This window comes from Ahaetulla prasina, chromosome 2, assembly GCF_028640845.1.
Source record: "Ahaetulla prasina isolate Xishuangbanna chromosome 2, ASM2864084v1, whole genome shotgun sequence".
NCBI classification, from domain to species: Eukaryota; Metazoa; Chordata; class Lepidosauria; order Squamata; family Colubridae; genus Ahaetulla; species Ahaetulla prasina.
This window is the reverse complement of record NC_080540.1, coordinates 133,148,862-133,167,324: the sequence shown is the minus strand read 5'-3', so window position 1 is coordinate 133,167,324 and position 18,463 is coordinate 133,148,862. Positions and strand designations below refer to the sequence as shown.

The 18,463-nt window shown below is 39.5% G+C and overlaps 1 protein-coding gene across 2 annotated transcripts in view; it reads right to left on the bottom strand.

Annotated features, from left to right (window-relative positions):
* Positions 1–855: 855 nt before the first annotated feature.
* Positions 856–18,463, bottom strand: part of CACNA1G (calcium voltage-gated channel subunit alpha1 G) — a 491,081-nt gene continuing 473,473 nt past the window's right edge. For both annotated transcript variants that reach the window (XM_058168253.1, XM_058168254.1), the window contains 2 exons: positions 18,203–18,372; positions 856–8,536 (listed from right to left, as the gene is read on the bottom strand). In XM_058168253.1, the coding sequence (XP_058024236.1) occupies positions 7,676–8,536; positions 18,203–18,372 (1,031 nt within the window). In that variant the 3' untranslated portion in view covers positions 856–7,675. The remainder of the gene's footprint in view (positions 8,537–18,202; positions 18,373–18,463) is intronic.

Below are 18,463 nucleotides of genomic sequence, written 5' to 3'. Positions count from 1 at the left end.
AAAACAAAAACAAGAACGAAGAGCAGAACCTTGTCTGCCAACTGCTCTGCGGTAGAGCAAACAGGATTCACCTTGATTTGAACCTAGGGATATGGACAATCATTACTACCAACTTCTCTCGAGGGATTCAGTTATTCTACTCAGCTCAAGTCTGAGAAACTGGTGGCTCTCCATATTTTGCTATTTTGCAACTCCCAACAGCCCAAATCAGCCTACTAAAGGATGCTGGGAGTGATTGTTCAACAATATCTGGAAGCAAACAGGTTTTCCCATCGTGTTTTAAGCCAAGAAAAGGTAGAGACAAGCATGGGTAATCCCTGGTGGAGTCATTTTCCCTACTAGACATCAAACTAAAGTGGACAATCAAGTATGAGGAACTGAAGGCTTTGTCTCTTCTTAATATCTTAGTATAATTTCTTATTGGGGATGACAGGAATTAAACTGTTTTGTCTGTCTAGAGCAGTTTATGCATTGAATACTCAATACATTCCTACATGTCATGAAAATTTCTTTTGAGTTGTATACAAATCTTTCTGAGCTGAAGTTTTGTGAAGTGAATGCCTATGTTCCCACACATTACTTATAATTTGTAGAATGATATAAATCAAATCAAATATTTAGGAATTGGAATTTATACCAACTATAGCTAATAGAGGTTGGAAATTTTGCCGAATTATATTCCCAATGCGTTAAGGAAACCTTTAATAAATAAACTAATGTTTAGGATATCTGTTCTGTTAGATATATAGTTAAATAGATAGAGATGTTAGGAATAAAATAATGAAGCTGCATATCTTTTACTTTCAAAATCGTTTAATAGTACACATTTGTCTTTGTCATTTGTAAAGTTTTACACTCATTAAAAAAAAAGACATTTTAATCCATTACTCCCCATTCATTTCACCTTTTGTTGCCCTGACCAGATACCCAGTTTTCAATCTCTATACCTGATATGATATAACAATAAGTTGATTATTAAATACAAAGTTCTAAAACAGTTACTGGATTGTTTATGGACATTGGTACTGTGGTTACTCTAGTAATTTTTGTGAAAGATTCTACATGGGTTATTATAGTCAGGGGGCACAGAAGGAAAGAAGGGGGCATTGTTAGCCCATAAAACTTATTTTTTTTTCAATTGAATACATTCTACAGAAGCCAAAAAAAGTATTTATTGTTCTTCTTCCAAATTATCTACAGTTTAAATAACCTGTAATCTCTCTAAAAGTTATAGAAATACTATGTGCAATGTTTGCAAATATGGAATTTACATTGTCTTTTCCCCCCCCCCCTTTGATGTGGTAGCAAATCTTTACCCTCATAAATTACTATAACCTGGCAAAAACAGAATCGTCTCTTCTTACCAGCAGACACTAAGTCCATAGTATTAAAGTGCTGGTGTGCTTTGAAACAAACTGGATAGAACTTGCCATGGGGGATTAGGATCAGAAATAAACTTTTCGATTAATACATTTTTAAAAATAATGTAGAGCTGCAGCATTAGAGAGAGCTAGAGAGAAATCCAGTTCTAAACACACTCAGATGCACCAAAGTCTTAATGAACAAAATATATATCATTTTCCTGTAAATGATGATCAAATCATGTAAGGTTTTTTTTCTTCTATAATGATTACAACATTGAGTTAGCCTACTTATTTGTAGCATACATTACATCTCAGTAGGGATGTTGATTTATTTAAGTTTTTTATTTGATTAAAAATGGACTTTTAAATCCAAAAGTCAGTGTCTTAAACATTCATAAATTAGCCTATTACCAAAGCTGTTAGCATAACAAAATATTCCTTTCAATAACAATAATAAAAGCTGTAACATCTCTTTCAAGATTACTTATTCAGATGTTTTTCCCCCTGTAATCAAGCTTTCCAATATACTAATTTATTAATATTAGCAGAGATCAGACCTTAAACCAGTCTCATCTGTAGAGCCCTTTTCCTACATGTCGTCCTCGTTCTTAATTTAGCATATATGTACTAAATATGTGCATAAAGCTACACAATGCAGCTGGGATCAACTATTTTAAGCTATACAACATAGAACAGACATCTCACTCGAATCATAGAAAGTGTATGTTAAGTTTGTAGCTTACTTTTTAAATCACATTGACAAACTGAAGTTTATAGTACGGCTTATCATGATCAAAGACAGACTAATACACAGCTATATTAATTCCAGAATTCCATTCGTGCCATGGATGCAAGACCCTTTTGACTAGAGGTACTGGCCAATTTTTTTTTCTCCCCCAGCCTGGCCTCAGCCATTTTCCTTCAGAAAAATCTCTTCCATAAAGAGAGAGACAACTGACCAAGGGCAAGGGACTTAAGGATTGCATCTGTGAGCAACTACTCATCTGTCCCACCTCTTCAAAATGTGTTTAGAACTGGGCAACATTTTAATTTATGTTTGGGAAAGCAGGAAAAAACCCAAATCAAAACCTTAACATAGAACCAATCTTTCTCCTAAGTCTTCATATGAAAAGGCAAGACCTCAGTTCACTTCTATTACTAAGATGCTTGGCAGGAATAGACACTGCTCTAGCGATTTCTACAAAAAATAATAATATAAAAACTATGAACAGAACCCTTCTACAGAATCGGTGTACATCTCTTCAGAACCATTGTTTTGCTTTTTATAAAAAAGTCTAATGTTATTTAAAAAAGGCCCAACCCAAAGTTATTTAAAATTCCATGAAGATTATTGCACACACGGTAGTACTTCAATTAGATTTTTCAAAAGGGCAAGTAGAAAATATTTGTATCACAAAGTATGCATGCTTTATTTTCCTGAATGCATTAGCTTACAGTAAGTTATGTATTGATTGGTCTTTATTGAATATAATTCCATGAAGCAACTCCTTAGTTTTATTAACATTCCAGCAATGCTTCCCAAGCACCGAAAATATACTAATTTTAATCCTTTTTAATTTGAATTGTGATAGTTCCTCTCATTTCAAAGCAGGCTACATTTTGCATTTTAGTTTCTTCCTAATATATTGTACTTTACCTTACCCAGAAATTGATTTCATATTACTAGACAACTAGTGCACATTTTAACCAGTGTAGATACCGCAGGTTGCCTTAGCAAATTAGGATGTTAGCAGAAGAGCTGATTCAGATATTTCTGACTATGCAAAAGGTCCGGAAGAGGGGTCTAGGACAACTCACCCCAGCCAATTCACCATGGCCAACTCATTATGGGACAATTGAATGCTATATTAATTGTTTCACTCAGTTACTTTTATTACTGGTGACCATGTTTTCATCAAAATTATTGTAACTTTTGTATTTCTGGATTGACTTTATTTTATTATCATTGGTCAAACTTCTCTTGAAATTAATTTAACTTTTGTATATTTGTGTTGTATTTTGCATCGAATTTTCTTGTGGTAAGTTGTCCATGGTGAGTTGACCATGAAGAGTTGTCCCACAGGATCATATTGCCTAATTCTGATGCTTCTGCATTACTCTGTCTCGTTAACTTTATTGTCTTCGCATGTCAAATTAATCTGAGTTCCATTTTGGGAAAGCCATACTGGATGCTGTAGGTATACAGACCTTGGAGATAAACATGATGGATGAATGGGCAGATGTTCAGAGGAGCATGGTTACATGAGGGAGAGTGACAAAACAAGGGACACAATTCTTTCACTATACATAAGGTTGATTATCTGCAGCTGACTTCGACGTAGAGAAACCAAGTAATTAAAAACAAAGGACTGAAATCATTTAGGTCATCATATTGTGCTTTTTCCTACATTTTACATGAGAAGATCACAATGAACTAATTTGTAAGAATTGCACTAATTGCCTATATATTAAAATGATTAATAGGTTCAGGAAGGGTAGTCTAATTTAAGTTGGTGACCTGGTTAGATTTCATTTTCTACTCAATGGATTGGAATAATGACAGTTATAAATTTTATGTTTATAATTTTCCACATGAAAGGTGGCACTATATAAGAGTCTATTGGTATGGAGCATTCTGAAGACTTTGACAAACAATACCCCTGTACTTCAGAGTGATTTAAACAATTATTAGTTGTCAAAATTCATTTGGAGTGTGTTTTTAGGAATGTCCAATGTGAGTTGATTTTATAATCATAAAGATACACATTTCAGTATTTAAGATTATATCCTCATATTCAAACTGGGTTTTAAAATATGATTAGCGATTGTTTTCAATATTTATGTTTGGTTTAGTTTCTATATTTACCAAAATGTGGCCTATATGAGCGCATGACCTAGAATATTTATTAAAGATATTCTGGGTTTAAAGCATTTATTAAGACTGCAATGGTAAATACATTTAACAGAGAGATTAAGCTGAAATCAATTATGTTAGCAAAAATATTCATGTGGCTTGAAAAGCAAGCTCATTTTATCCTATTATTATTTTTAAGAATGAATAAAGGGACAATGTGATCCATAGAAAAGAGCAATTTGGTCACATCAATACTGACAAATTCACATTTGGACTCTGAAAAGGCTCCCCAAATTGTGCCAGCACAAATCTGAGGATCCTTGGATATGCACAATACTGATTTATCTGAAGAATCATGCCTTTTCTTGGACACAAGAAATCAAAGGTATGTGCAAAAACTGACTTTCTGCTTCATTTTATATTTGCCAAGTTAGGTGAGTGCAAGAGGGAGCTGGAGACTGTAAGATGTTCAGAGTATTCTAACTGGATCTTCTAGTAGGAGTTTCTTTTCTAGTGAAAGGGTTAATTTCTAATAGGTGAAGCCCAAGTATGCTTGTAACTCAGTTGAGAAAGCTTTTGAGAAGGTTTGAAGAAATGAGTCTGTCTCAAATTATCTGATAAAAGGTATACAGATGGTCCTCTACTTTTGACCAATTTGGGACCAGAATTCAATGCTAAGCAAGGGAGTAATAAGTGAGTTGCACCAGATTTTTTACAGACTTTTTGCTCTGGACATTAAGCAACTCCAGCTCCCCCCCCCCTTGATTTTGCTTGTTGGAAGCCCCCTGGGGAGATTTCAGATGCAGGATCACGTGACCCCTGGAGTGCTGCAACTGTCACAAATGCATGCCAGTTGCCAAATGTCCAAATTTTGTGGGGGCACTGCAGTGATCATAACTGCAAAGACCAATAGTAAGTCATATTTTCAGCGCTGTCATAATTTCGAACTATCATTAAACAATTGATCGTAAGTCAAGGACTACTTTTATAAATAGAAGAGCAGCATTTGGGGATCATCTTTTGTATGTAGGGCAGAAACAAACAAACAAAAATGCTGTAAAAGAACCTAATGCAAAACACCATACTATTATTGTGCAAGATCTGATGTTTCCATGGTCGCATCTGTGGAAATCAGATGGTTATTCCCAATGCTTAATTTCTTGGAAAATAATTCTGTGGATCATAGCATTCTAGAAAAAAGGCTTTTGACTTAAAAAGCCTTACCCCAATGGGGAATTTCTGCTACTTATTTAGAATTAGAAAAAAAGAAATGCTTGGGGCATTTTTAATTTATTTGTTCTTCTATTTCAAGGTTAAGCTCTGGCACTGAAAATTGAGTCCTGGCACTCTACTATAATGGAGAAAAGACATCTAGAAATTGGCATGGTTACTGGTTAAAGCCGAGTGAGGTTAATGCCAACTGGAATTAACTTGCATGGAAGAAATGGCATGTGAATTAATAAGTCAGCATCATTAGAGGCTCTCTAGTCTCCAGGACTATAATCTGCTAAATAAAAGATCTTGACTTAAGTGGGAAAAAGAAAGAACAGAACCTTTGTAGGATTTTTCTTTGAGAATTATTTGAATATCAAAATACAATTGGGGTGTCTCTCTCGTAAGCAAGGTTAGTAGAAAAAGTGTGTGTGAGGGGATTGCAATATTGCAAATCAGCATCAATTTAAGTAAAAAAATGCATTTAATTTTGTAACTGCCAGTCTGATTTGGCTATACGATGCCCCCTATATGGGGGGAAAAAAGCCTCATTTAATTTTTACAATTTGTTTGATGATGAAAATGGTAATGAGGAGGAAGAGGAGAAGAAGTAATCATTCTAGATATCTGATCATTAAATTGCCAATTAATGAAATCACTCTGGGCTGCCTCTACATTTGATTGATTAGAAGTTAATGTAACTTAAAGTGCCTTCACATAATTCTCCTCCTGCAGAATGTGATGCTATTTTGAAAAATCCTCAGTATTCACCTTAGAGGACTCCTTTGTGATGCTCTAACAGGACACACTGAATGACAACAATATTCTCAGTCTCTCTAGTGGGAAATAGAGCAGTTGAACTACACATTGATCAGGATACACATCCCCTTTCACTGGTCCATATTGTGCCTGTAACAGTAGCCCGACATGGTTAGCATATCTCATATCTGTAGGGATGTGAATAAATAGTAGGAAACTTCACCTGCTGTATCTGTGGCAAATTTGATTTCCATCCATACGATTCACTCATTTCAGGTGTATGTCTCCAATCTTCTATCCCTTTCCTAGCAGCGGGTGCCATTGAAATAAACAGAATGTACACATTTATACTACGTGTCCCAAGTCAAAGGATGTATTCCTGTTGTTAGACACTGAATATCTGCCATTATGGAGACTGAGTTTCAGGGGAGCACAGCCTTTTCCATACAGCAATTGTTGCACTTCTTAAAGATAAACAAATATGATAGTTAAGGACTGAAGTTACTCATAACTAAGGAAGTGTCCATTCTACTTGGATAAATGGGCGTGACGTGTTCCAGTTGAGATGGATTTGCAAGCAGCTGCCCTTGACTTTCAGGTTAGCTTCTTCCACCGAAAGAAAGAGTGAAATAAGACTTTTAGGGGTAGGCAATAGCTGGAGTATCAGTTTTTTCCTTCTATTCCAACCTATCAGTGTTGGGCAGTGGGACCAGAGAATGTTTCTCATCCTAAGTATTCCCGCTCCATATGATTTTGGAGATTGTTATGGAAAGCCATGACAAAATATATGTATTCATATTACTGGAAGGCAGTTGAATTCTCAACGTAATGGACATTTTTGCAAATCTGTCTGTTCATTGTTTAATTTCTGTATTTCCTTTTGCTTTGCACTGTAATGAAATCCAATTTGGGAATAGATATGGCTAATCTCTGCAGAAAATAGTGGATGGTTCAGTACTTGAAATGCATTATAATTCCAACAATTCTTATTTATGGTCTATTATGGGGCACATGTTCTTTGTAATGCACTAATGGCTACATCTTGTGCTTTGCAAAAGAAAATAAAAGAAGGAATAAAGAAAAAAAGAGGGAGGGTTAAATATGTAATTTTAAAGGTCAAAATATTCATTTTTTTTAAAAAAAATGCCAACATAGTCTCAGGAATATTCTGAGGTACATAAAACAAGAGAAAATAAACCAGGTTTTTAAGCCACAAAATGTACTACATACTGCAATACTAGGTTCAATTAATTTAATAAAATAGACTATACATATAGACTCTGAACAATGTATTGCTTTTACCCAAGCAGAACTTATGCTTAAGTAAGCGTGATATAGCTTAACCATTCTTCTACCAGCTAGCTCTTTTTTAAACTTTGGATTTTTAAAAAAATCAGTGCCATTTTAGAATAGAGAGGTTTAATTTATTACACGAGGGAGGGGGAAAAAAAAACCTTTTGGCACCAGTAACAGAAAAGAAACCATTTCAAGGGTCGACATCTGGTTGATCAAAGGAAAAACTAGGGAGCGTCAACAAGTCTTTCTTTGGAGTTGGAGTTATTGACAGACTGTCGGGGAGGGTGGGGTCCCCTGCATCCACGGAGTCCTTGGAGTCCCAAGATGGTGCGCGTCTTCTCAAGCAAACATCTGCACTGGAAGGGGACGCGGTGCAAGACCTCCTTAGTAGCAACCTCTGTTCCTCAGGAGGGTCTATGGATATACAGGGGGGGCTCATTTTTTTCTTTGGCCGTGTCCCTTGCAAGCCTTCCATTTCACTGAAGACCTGACTGATGAAGCCAGAAGAACTAGATGTGGAATGATGCTGGGGGCTGTTTTCCATGGAACAAATTTCTATGGAATGTCTCCTTTGATCGTCTAACCACGAGGAGGGTTTTTTAAGAAGACCTTGTGTATCTACACTGTAGCATTTCTTCAGGTCCTTCAAAGGGACGTTGCCACTGTTGCCTACATTTCTCTTAGGGGTCTCGGGCTGGACCACTGATGAGGCACTCATGGCTGAACAAGTTCCTGAAGTAAAACAGCTGTTTATTTCTGATACTTCTTGGTCCATCGGATCCCCAGGTAGTTCCTGAAGAGAGTCTGTACAGGCACACAAATCTGGAACATGCTTGGAGATGTTATATTGGTTGCGGGAATGTTGCTGAGTGTGAACACTGGATCGGGCCCAGCTGGCAGACTCTCTTGCTTCCGAGGATGTCAAAGTGATAGAAAGGTCCTCAGTTGACGGGGCTGACAAATTGGAATCAGAGAGCTCACTCACCTCAGCCTGGAGGTTCTCTCTGCTTTCTGAACTAGGAGTATCCGAAGAGTCGTTCCGTATGGCCATCTGTGCGGGAGGTATCAAAGAATCAGATGGGGAGAAACACACAGAAGTAGTATTAGTACAGGCAAGGTGCAAGATATTAAAGATGACAACTGAATTTTAGCTTTGTGTGTGATGGATTGAAAACTCCAGCAAGCTCCGGTTTCAAGCTTTCTTTACCAGCTGCTCTCATAATGCCCTGCAGTCACATTATCTATTTTGCACATGTTGTACACTCTCCAATTCATGGCATTCTGCTTTGGGATTAGTTAGAAACTCTTGCTCTTTTTTCAGATGTGCTCAGCCTAAATTCCCTTTTCCTTATGCTCACAAGAACTATGATAGAACTGCCTTCAGAATAGTCTATATGGCGCATTTGGCTCAGAGCCAAGAAGTGCCTGCAGACGACCTTAGGGGACAACTGATTATGAACAGAACCTAAGCAGGAGTTTTACTCTTGGAAATGCCTCTTTTAGGCATTCAGGAGCTTAAGTAGCATTGATGCTGAATAAAACACGTAAATCAGTGCTCAGTGTAGTGTAATACAATAGGTTTGCCTAGTACAGTAGAGCAGGGGTGTCAAACTCAATTTCATTGAGGGCTGCATCAGGGTTGTGTTTGACCTCGGGGGCCGAGTTGGCGTGGCTGAAGTGGGCATGGCCAGCTCAACATCCTGCAGCCCTCTGTCAGTGAAAATGGAGCCCGGGAGGGCCACGCTCTGTTTTCACTGGCAGAGGGCTGCAGGAGGCCATCACAGCCCAAAATGGAGCCCGGGGCAGCTGCGCGCAGCCCTCCCGAGCTCCATTTTCACTGGCAGAGGCACTGCAGGCTGGTCCACTGTTTCCAGGGCAGCTCCGCGGGCCAGATATAAATTTTTCAAGCCACAAAATCAAGCCTAGGAAAGCTTTTATACAAACATGGCCCAGTTCATGGAAGAAGACAGAAATAAATTCATGAGGGTAGGGGGTTGTTGTTACATTTATTTCTTTTTTTTAAAAAAAGCAACGTTTTTAATTAAAGCTTTTACATGTTTATTAGTATTGCTTAACAGGGGAAGAACAATTTTTGGCTTGATAATGATTTCAGATAAATAAAACCATATTGCTACAGGGTTATGAAACTAAAAATGCTGCATAATATTTTTATTTGTTGGAATGGCACTTATATGTGTCCATGGAGACTGCTGAGTAAATAACATTTATTAGATTTACTACAAAGGTGAATTTCAGTATATTCACAGAAGACTTGTCAATATTCTTAGAAGGCTCTTGTTTCTACCACTGCAAATTATATTTAGAAATAACCTGTCTTCCCCCAGAAACGCAAAAGAAATACAAGGGAGTCTTTAGACCTGAAGGAAGATACCGAGGCGGTGGGATTCCCACTGCTTGTAGAGGGGAGATGGCTGTCTGCAGGGCTTCTAGTTCCCATAGTGCTAAACCAGGCCAATTTGACCTTTGTCAATTTTGGAGCTAGGACAGGACAAGGACTTGGAATCAGCATGTCTGCGATTGGGTTATTGCCTAACATTTTCAGCAGTTTTAAAGATGAAGGATGAAGTAGGTGTGAATACCCGCATTGGGCTGACACAGTATTCATTAGAAGAAAAACACTTTTGCAGTGCACTGGCAGGGAACAACTCCCTGCGCAAGGCTTTTCTGTTCTTGAAAATCAGCAGATTGACTTTCAGCAAGGAATTCATCACTAATTGCCAGGGCAGCCCCAAGAAAAGAAAGGGAAGTTGAATGGCAGGAGTTTCTGGAATTATAAAAGAAGAAATGTGTCAGAACGTCAGAAGCGGTGGGTGTTTCATTATTGGAGGTTTTTAAGAAGAGACCGGACAGTCACTTGCCTGAAATGGTATGGGGTCTCCTGAACTAGAAGATCTCCAAGGTCCCTTCTAGCTCTATTCTGATTGAGTGATTGATTGCCTGATGTTAAAACGGATTCAGAGGTGCTGACATCCAGAAGGTAATGGAAAAGGCAAGGGAATTCCAAAAAGACATCTCTGTTTGCTGCCTGTATTATACACAGAGTTTCCAGTCTATATATAAAAGTTAAACGTAAAGGTTCCCCTCGCACATATGTGCTAGTCATTCCTGACTCTAGGGAACAGTGGTCATCTCCATTTCAAAGCCAAAGAGCCAGCGCTGTCTGAAGACGTCTCTGTGGTCATGTGGCCGGCATGACTAAACGCCAAAGGCACACGGAACGCTGTTACCAGTGGTGGGATTCAAGTAATTTAACAACCGGTTCTCTGCCCTAATGATTTCTTCCAACATCCAGTTTGCCAAACTGCTCGGAAAGTTAACAACCGGTTCTCCCGAAGTGGTGCGAACTGGCTGAATCCCACCACTGGCTGTTACCTTCCCACCAAAGGTGGTCCCTATTTTTCTACTTGTATTTTTTACGTGCTTTCAAACTGCTAGGTTGGCAGAAGCTGGGACAAGTAATGGGAGCTCACCTCGTTACTTATTCTTATATTTTATTGGTTATATATACACACAAATAAATTGTGGATGGCCCTTAAAACAATATATATACTGGGCTACCTCACCTGCCCAAAGAAGAATTGATATGTAAACAACAGTTATAGTGCAATATAGAACATATGCCCAGTTCAGAATTGGGAAATAAATTTATCATACTTTATGTATTTATTAAATTTATTGGCCACCCATCTTACCACAGGGTAACTTTGGGCAGATGTTGTTACTGTAAAAACCTAAAACGTTTAGGCTCAAATACATACAGTGAATCAGAGGATTTTAAAAATGAATATTCAATTGAAATCAGAATATTTCTTCTTGGCACTGATGGATAAACAGCTAGAAAAAAAGTCATGGAACGTCATTTTCATATATGATAACTGCAGCCAATTATTGTATGTACAAAGATGAAAAGTCTTGCCAATGTCTATAGTGGAGGAATGGTTAGTGAAGATGACAGAACTTGTCGACTAAGCTGACTTGTTAGATTAAAGACAATATCTAATTTATTGATGACCGGAAATCCCTTACAAACTTTTTGCATGGGGAAAAAAAAGGAACTTGCAATTTATAGTGCTGAGCAGTGGTGGGTTTCAAATTTTTTTACTACCAGTTCTGTGGGTGTGGCTTGGTGGGCGTGGCAGGGAAGATATTGTAAAATCTCCATTCTCACTCCACTCCAGGGAAGGTTACTGCAAAATCCCCATTTCCTCCCGATCAGCTGGGACTTGGGAGGCAGAGAATAGATGGGGGAGGGGCCAGTCAGAATTTTTACTACCGGTTTTCCGAACTACTCAAAATTTCCGCTACTGGTTCTCCAGAACTAGTCAGAACCTGCTGAAACCCACCTCTGGTTCTGATGATTCGACAGGATCAGTGATTCTCAATCTTGACAACTTTGAGATTTGTGAACTTTAATTCCCAGAATTTTGGCTGAGGAATTCTGGGAATTGAAGTCCACAAATGTTAAAGTTGCTTAAGTTGAGAAGCAGTGGGAGATTATACAAAGAAGAAAGTCACGATGTAACTTTGTAAAGACAAATTAAAACATAATTGGTACTTATAACTGGTGTGAAGAAAATAGGAAGCCACTTCTTTATACCTTTCTTTGTATATTTTCTTTTCTTCTTTACTTCTTAAAAATTTCAATTATATTTGTGTGTGTTTATGAGGGTGTGTGCATGCATACATAGTGGACTAGAAGACATATGAATTGGAATTACAATTGATGGCAGAAAAAACAAATGAGGAAGTTATAAAGGAATCTCCTATTGAAGATGAAATAAGAGAGTGTAAAACCTGGTCTGCCGTTCAATATTTAAAAAAATAAGAATATGTCAACACACATTACAACCAATGCAAACATGCAGAGAAAAAAATGTAGTAGGTACAGATGGTACTTTTCTAGTCTCAAAAATTCATAAGGATGACAATTGCAGTGAAGAGATAAAGACCTTTTCTATGCAAGGGATCACAACAGTTTTAGGCAAAAATGTTAAAGTGCAGAGACATCACACTTACAACGTTATCAAAACTATGATCTTCAGTGGAAACATATGGCTGTGATAGCTGAATCATTAGAAAGATTAAATGAAAAACAATGTATTTTGTTGCTGGAGAATATTGTCAAGAATAACTTAGACCACAAACAGAACAAATCATTTAACACTAGATCCGTGATGTTGAATCTATGGCACGTGTGCTGGAAGTGGCACACAGAGCCATCTATCCAGGCACGTGGAGCCACCACCTATTGCTCTTCTGGGTTCTGGTGCGCCGGACAGCTGGTCTTCACGCGAGCGGGAGCACCAGAAACCAAAAGAGCAGCCAGCCACTGCATATGTACATGCCGGGAAGATGATCTTCCGGTTTCTGGTGCACATGCATGCATGAAGACCAGCTGGCCAGTGTGCATGCGCATGTTGGAAACTGGAAGATCATCTTCCAAGCACATGCATGGCAGTGGGTGGCTGCTCTTTTGATTTCCGGCACTCCCACACACATGAAGACCAGATGGCCAGTGCACCAGAACCCGGAAGACCAAAGGGAACAGAGCTGCCAGCCAGGACGGGTGGACTGGGGCTTCCCTCCCTCCCTGCCGGAGTGGGCTTCTTGGGCGGCCTCACTCCTCCAGCCTGTTGCACTGATGCACATCCACAGTTCGGAGCAGCTGGCCAGCTCAGGTGCACAGGGTAGGGTTTGTTGGCTGGGTAGCTGGCTTGTTCTTGGGAGTGGGCTGGGATGGTGTTTCATCTCAGCCATAGTTGGGGCGAAGCTCTCCTGCCTGCTGGCCCCCCAAGCCAAGTTCCAGGAACGTCGATGTCCCTTCCCTCTGAGGCCAGAAAGAGGCTCCAGCTTTCTAGCATTCCCCACCCAATTTTTTCTTCCTGTCCGGGTCTGCGGTCATTGGTGGGGATATTCTGTAACCCCAATGGGGACCAGGGGGACGGGCAGGGAGGCATAAGCACCCCCAAAAGGCTAGGCAGAGCCAGTGCAGGCGCACCAGACAGCTGGTCTTCGTGTGCGCATGCACGTTAGAAACCATAAGAGCAGGCGGCCAGCACACATGCATGTGCTGGAAAATGGAATATCTAGTTTTCTGGTTTCCAGCATGTGTGCATGCGCATACATACACACACATGCGGTCCCATTTTGGCACTCAGTGCTGTAAAGGTTTGCCAACACTGCACTACATGATGTAAAATCAGACAGTTCATTGAAAGAGTTAATATTGAAACTAAACCTTAGATACACAATCCGAAGATGTTTGAATAGATCAAAGACAATAAAAAAAGGTCCACAGAAGAGAAGGAAGTTAGATGACACAAGGAGGAGCTTACAAGAACTCAAAGGGCCGCGGTGTGGCTCAGGCTGTAAGAAGCCTGTTATTAAACACAGCTGCCTGCAATTACTGCAGGTTCAAGCCCCACCAGGCCCAAGGTTGACTCAGCCTTCCATCCTTTATAAGGTAGGTAAAATGAGGACCCAGATTGTTGGGGGGGCAATAAGTTGACTTTGTATATAAATATACAAATAGAATGAGACTATTGCCTTACACAATGTAAGCCGCCCTGAGTCTTCGGAGAAGGGCGGGATATAAATGTAAATAAAAAAAGAAGCAAGAAGTGACAGACAATCTCTTAGTACACCAAGATTGAATGAGCCAATGTGAAAGTACTGGTAAATGAAATTCAGCTCAACAAAAAATAACAAGAAACAAAGAAGTGAGAAGGAAAGAAGAGAAAGAATAAGGAGAAGAAAACAGAGCAATAAATATTACACAGAGTAAAAAAGTGAAATATAATTTTATTGTATCACCAATATTTCATGTATAATTATCCTAATTGGAATACTTTGAAGTAAGTGAAACAATAAGATATTTACAGAAAAAGGCTAGCCAAATAACAGAAGTACTAAAATCAGTAATTAAATTTAAATAGTCAAGAGACATATTGAGAAGACTCATTTCAGGATCAAGATTCACCATAATTTCAAAGGCCTGTTGCTTGGCTACATGTATATTTAAATGAAAGTATTGGTGGATGTTTGTCTTTGGCATGAATATACCTTTATTGTTTGCAATCACGTTTTCTATCTTGAGAATTGCATTTAAATTTATATGATCTGTTAGGGTCTGTATTTAAAACTTGGGTTTGAAAAAAAAATCAGTTAGACTAGGGGAAAAAAACCCAGCAGACATGAAATGAATTCATAGTAAATATTATTCATGAACGATAGGAATAAATAAAATTAACTTTCTCCCTCAGGTCTCAATCATATGCTTCCACCATGCTGAGGGCAAGAGTGCCCTCCCCTGGTTTAAAATAATGATGCATAGAAGAAATGAACTGGCCAAAATGACAGAGGGAGGCTCCTGTTTATGGGGTATGACCAGTGGTGGGATTCAAGTAATTTAACAACCGGTTCTCTGCACTAATGATTTTTTCCAACAACCAGTTTGCCAAACTGCTCAGAAAGTTAACAACTGGTTCTCCTGAAGAGGTGTGAACTGGCTGAATCCCACCACTGGGTATGACCCCTAAACCTGGTTCTGTTGTGTCCCACTCCTCCGCTGACGGCCGGGTCAGGGAAATCCGAATCAGGTGTGCCTCTGCAGCTCTGCCAAAGTCCTAGCAAAGTCCTCAAGGCAGGCAGCAGACCAGAAAGTGACTTCAGCAAGATAAGTTCGACTTTGCCTGACTCAGAGACTGCCAGAAAGCAGATCCTTTATATAGGCCATGGGGTGTGGCTCCATGACTCAGCACTTATCCAGGCCTGCCCCTCCCTTCCTTCTGACGCCGCCGCCTATCAATTCTTCTGAAGTGAGGGTCACTCCAGTCGGCAGCTGTTGGTAATAGACCTCCCTCAGGCTCACATGCTGTGGGGGAGGGGGAGGGGTCTAGTTGCTCCGTTTGCCTGGGCATGGAGCCAGGGCTGGGGCCGGGAGGTGTTCCCTCCTCCGCAGCCTGTCTGGGCATGGAGCCAGGGCTGGGGCCGGGAGGTGCCCCCTCCTCCTCAGCCTGTCTGGGCATGGAGGCAGGGCTGGGGCCGGGAGGCATACTAGGACATTCCTCAGCGTTCGGAAGCAGATAAGAAGACCCCGGCTGCGGTGAGAGCGGGCAAGACACAACAGGTTCTCCCTATATCAGAGATATGCCAATTCTGGACTGCCAGCAGCCATCTCATAGTCATTTTTGTAGTTCCAGAGTTCTCAGAATTGCTTCACCAAAATTCAGAAGTAAAAGAGCTGTTTTGAGTAGCATGCATTTTTGTGTTTCTTTATATATATGTAAAGGTAAAGGTTTTCCTTGTCCAGTTGAGTCTGACTCTATGGGGCAGTGCTCATCTCCATTTCTTAACTGAGGGAACCAGCATTGTGCGAAGATATTTTCAATGGTCATGTGGCCAGCATGACTATATGCTGAGGCACACGGAACACTGTTACCTTCCTACCAAAGTGGTACCTATTTATCTACTCGCATTTGCATGCTTTCAAACTGCTAGACTCACTGGAGAAGAGCCTAATGCTGGGAATGATTGATAGCAAAAGAAGGGGATGACAGAGAACGAGGTGGCTGGATACACTGAAGCAGTAGGCGTAAGCTTAAATGGATTCCAGAGGATGGTAGAAGACAGGAAGGCCTGGAGGAATGTTGTCCATGGGGTCGCAATGGGTCGGACACGTCTTCGCAACTAACAACAATAACAACAAACTGCTAGGTGGGCAGGAGCTGTATATGTGTGTGTGTGTATACACACACACACACACACACACACACATTTACATATAGTGTATAAAAAACCTAATAAATTGGTACACCCATGCTCCAGGCATATCATTATATCACTGCCCTTGCAGCTCTTCCACTCTGATATAGGGTATGTATGTATGTGTATATGTATAAAATAAGGTATGATTGACTGAAATAATCAATTCTTAAGGAGGCTTCTCAATCTAGCTTCTCATTGTTGATATATTTTGCAAGTGTGGCGTTACTTTGGGGAAACAGACTAATTGCTCTGGGGATTTTTAGCCTTTCAAAATCCCCAGAGCAATTAATTCAATAGCTTAATCAATCACTTTTGGAAAAGCACCCAACAGATCTGGTATTAAGATAAGGAATAATCACTCAATTGAACCTCTCTCAAAACACCCTTCTCCTTCAGAGCTTAATTCCCTTGGAGGGGGAAGAGTATGTGATAAGTGGGAAGAAAAGGATCAGGGCCAAGAAGATGTATAATATTTCTAGGCAGTAAAATAGCAGTACCTCTGGTTTCCTTAAAAGTACCTTCAGTGTAGTCAACTTGCCACAAAACAAAATAATTTTGATTATAATCTCAATGCTAAAAGTAGTTATCAATTTATTTTACTATCTTTCTCTTGATAGTGATCCTGGAATAAATGATTGACTATAGAAAACCTCCCACACTCCTTGTTTGTGTACTGCTAAGAGGCGAGAGAAATAAATTTGGAAAAATGGGGGCGGGATTGTCCCAACACTACATTGTGTACCAGGGACAAGCTGCAACTTTTCTCAATGAATGGGAAATGAGAGTGGATTTTGCATGGCTGTTGGATGGCCTTCCTAGTTTAGGAATTCAGAAGAACTAAAACACAAGATGTTATACCCTTTGCAGCATCAATTCTTGGTCAGTTCTGCCTTGAAATACGTTGTGAAAATTAGCCTTATATGGAACAAAGGTTTGATGCTTAGTAACATTAAATCCTTGGCTGCTAACTATAATGGCCAAGTGGGCAGCTAATGAACTTCTCATCTTTGGGGCGCTGATTAAAAAGGTTTGGACTGCTAGCTTTTTAACAACAAGAAGCACATTCAGGAGCTAGAGCCATGAAATCAATTTGATTGTCTGTTAATGTACCCCTGGACTAGCTCAGCATTGGTCTAATAGACTTTGGAATTTAGCTTGCCATTTTAATGCTCCATGTTAAATGTAAACAGTTTGCCTTGGAAAAAAAGTTGCATTTTATTTACTTAGCAGGGAAAAGGAAATAATGGTTTTAAATAAAGTGAGCTCTAAAGTAATCTTGAATTTGTATAATATGCTATTTGAAGGAAAGGAAGAGTGCTCATTTGCATTTAAGATTACAATTTTTCAATCCTAAATGCAAAAGAGCTGGGTTTCAACTTTTGGGCAAATTTTAAAAAACAACAACAACAGATAAAAATTGTAAATTTTTCAAGAGTGTTCCACTGTCAAGCTGAAATGTTAAAGAATAGTGAATACACATGGAAGAAATATGGTACATCTCTTAAAAATAATATTGTGATAAATTGACACAGTTATGCAGGTGGGTGGCCTATAGGGGGCTCAAGAGAGGGAACTATATAGTCAGCAGATTGAAGCAGCATTTGAGTAAATTTGGGTGTAATCTGCCAGCAAGACTCAAGAACAAGGACTGGATCAGGATAAATGATCAGATATTAATGCTTTCTTCATGAAGCCATATGGATGACTTGCATAGCCCACATTGGCCAACAAAGCTACTGCTATGGACCTGGTAGATATATGTCCTACTCATCAGAGAGAATGGAGCCTGGACCCATTATTTCAACCTTTCTATTTTTTTCTGCTTCTTATATAATTTTGCAACTACATCAGATAAAGCCTACGGCCCACTAGCTTGCGTGTTGAGTGAAAACCAGTGAGAGGAGAGGACCACCTCGCTAGCCCAGCTTACCTGTCGGCGAAGTAAGCGTTCTGCACATGGAGAATGCATAGGTGGAGCAACATTGGGTTTGCTTTCCCAGCCAAGATTGTATTGGGGCTTGAGACGGTGGAATCGATTTCTTGCAATGCGCAGAGCAGCATCAGTGCTTGCAGGCTGAGACTGCACTGACGTGGTTGACCCTGAGGAAAGGATAGGAAATCTGAGAGCTTGCATCTAATCGATTCTGTTCTTTATTTTCATTTCTAATTAAAACACATTCAGATTCCCTCT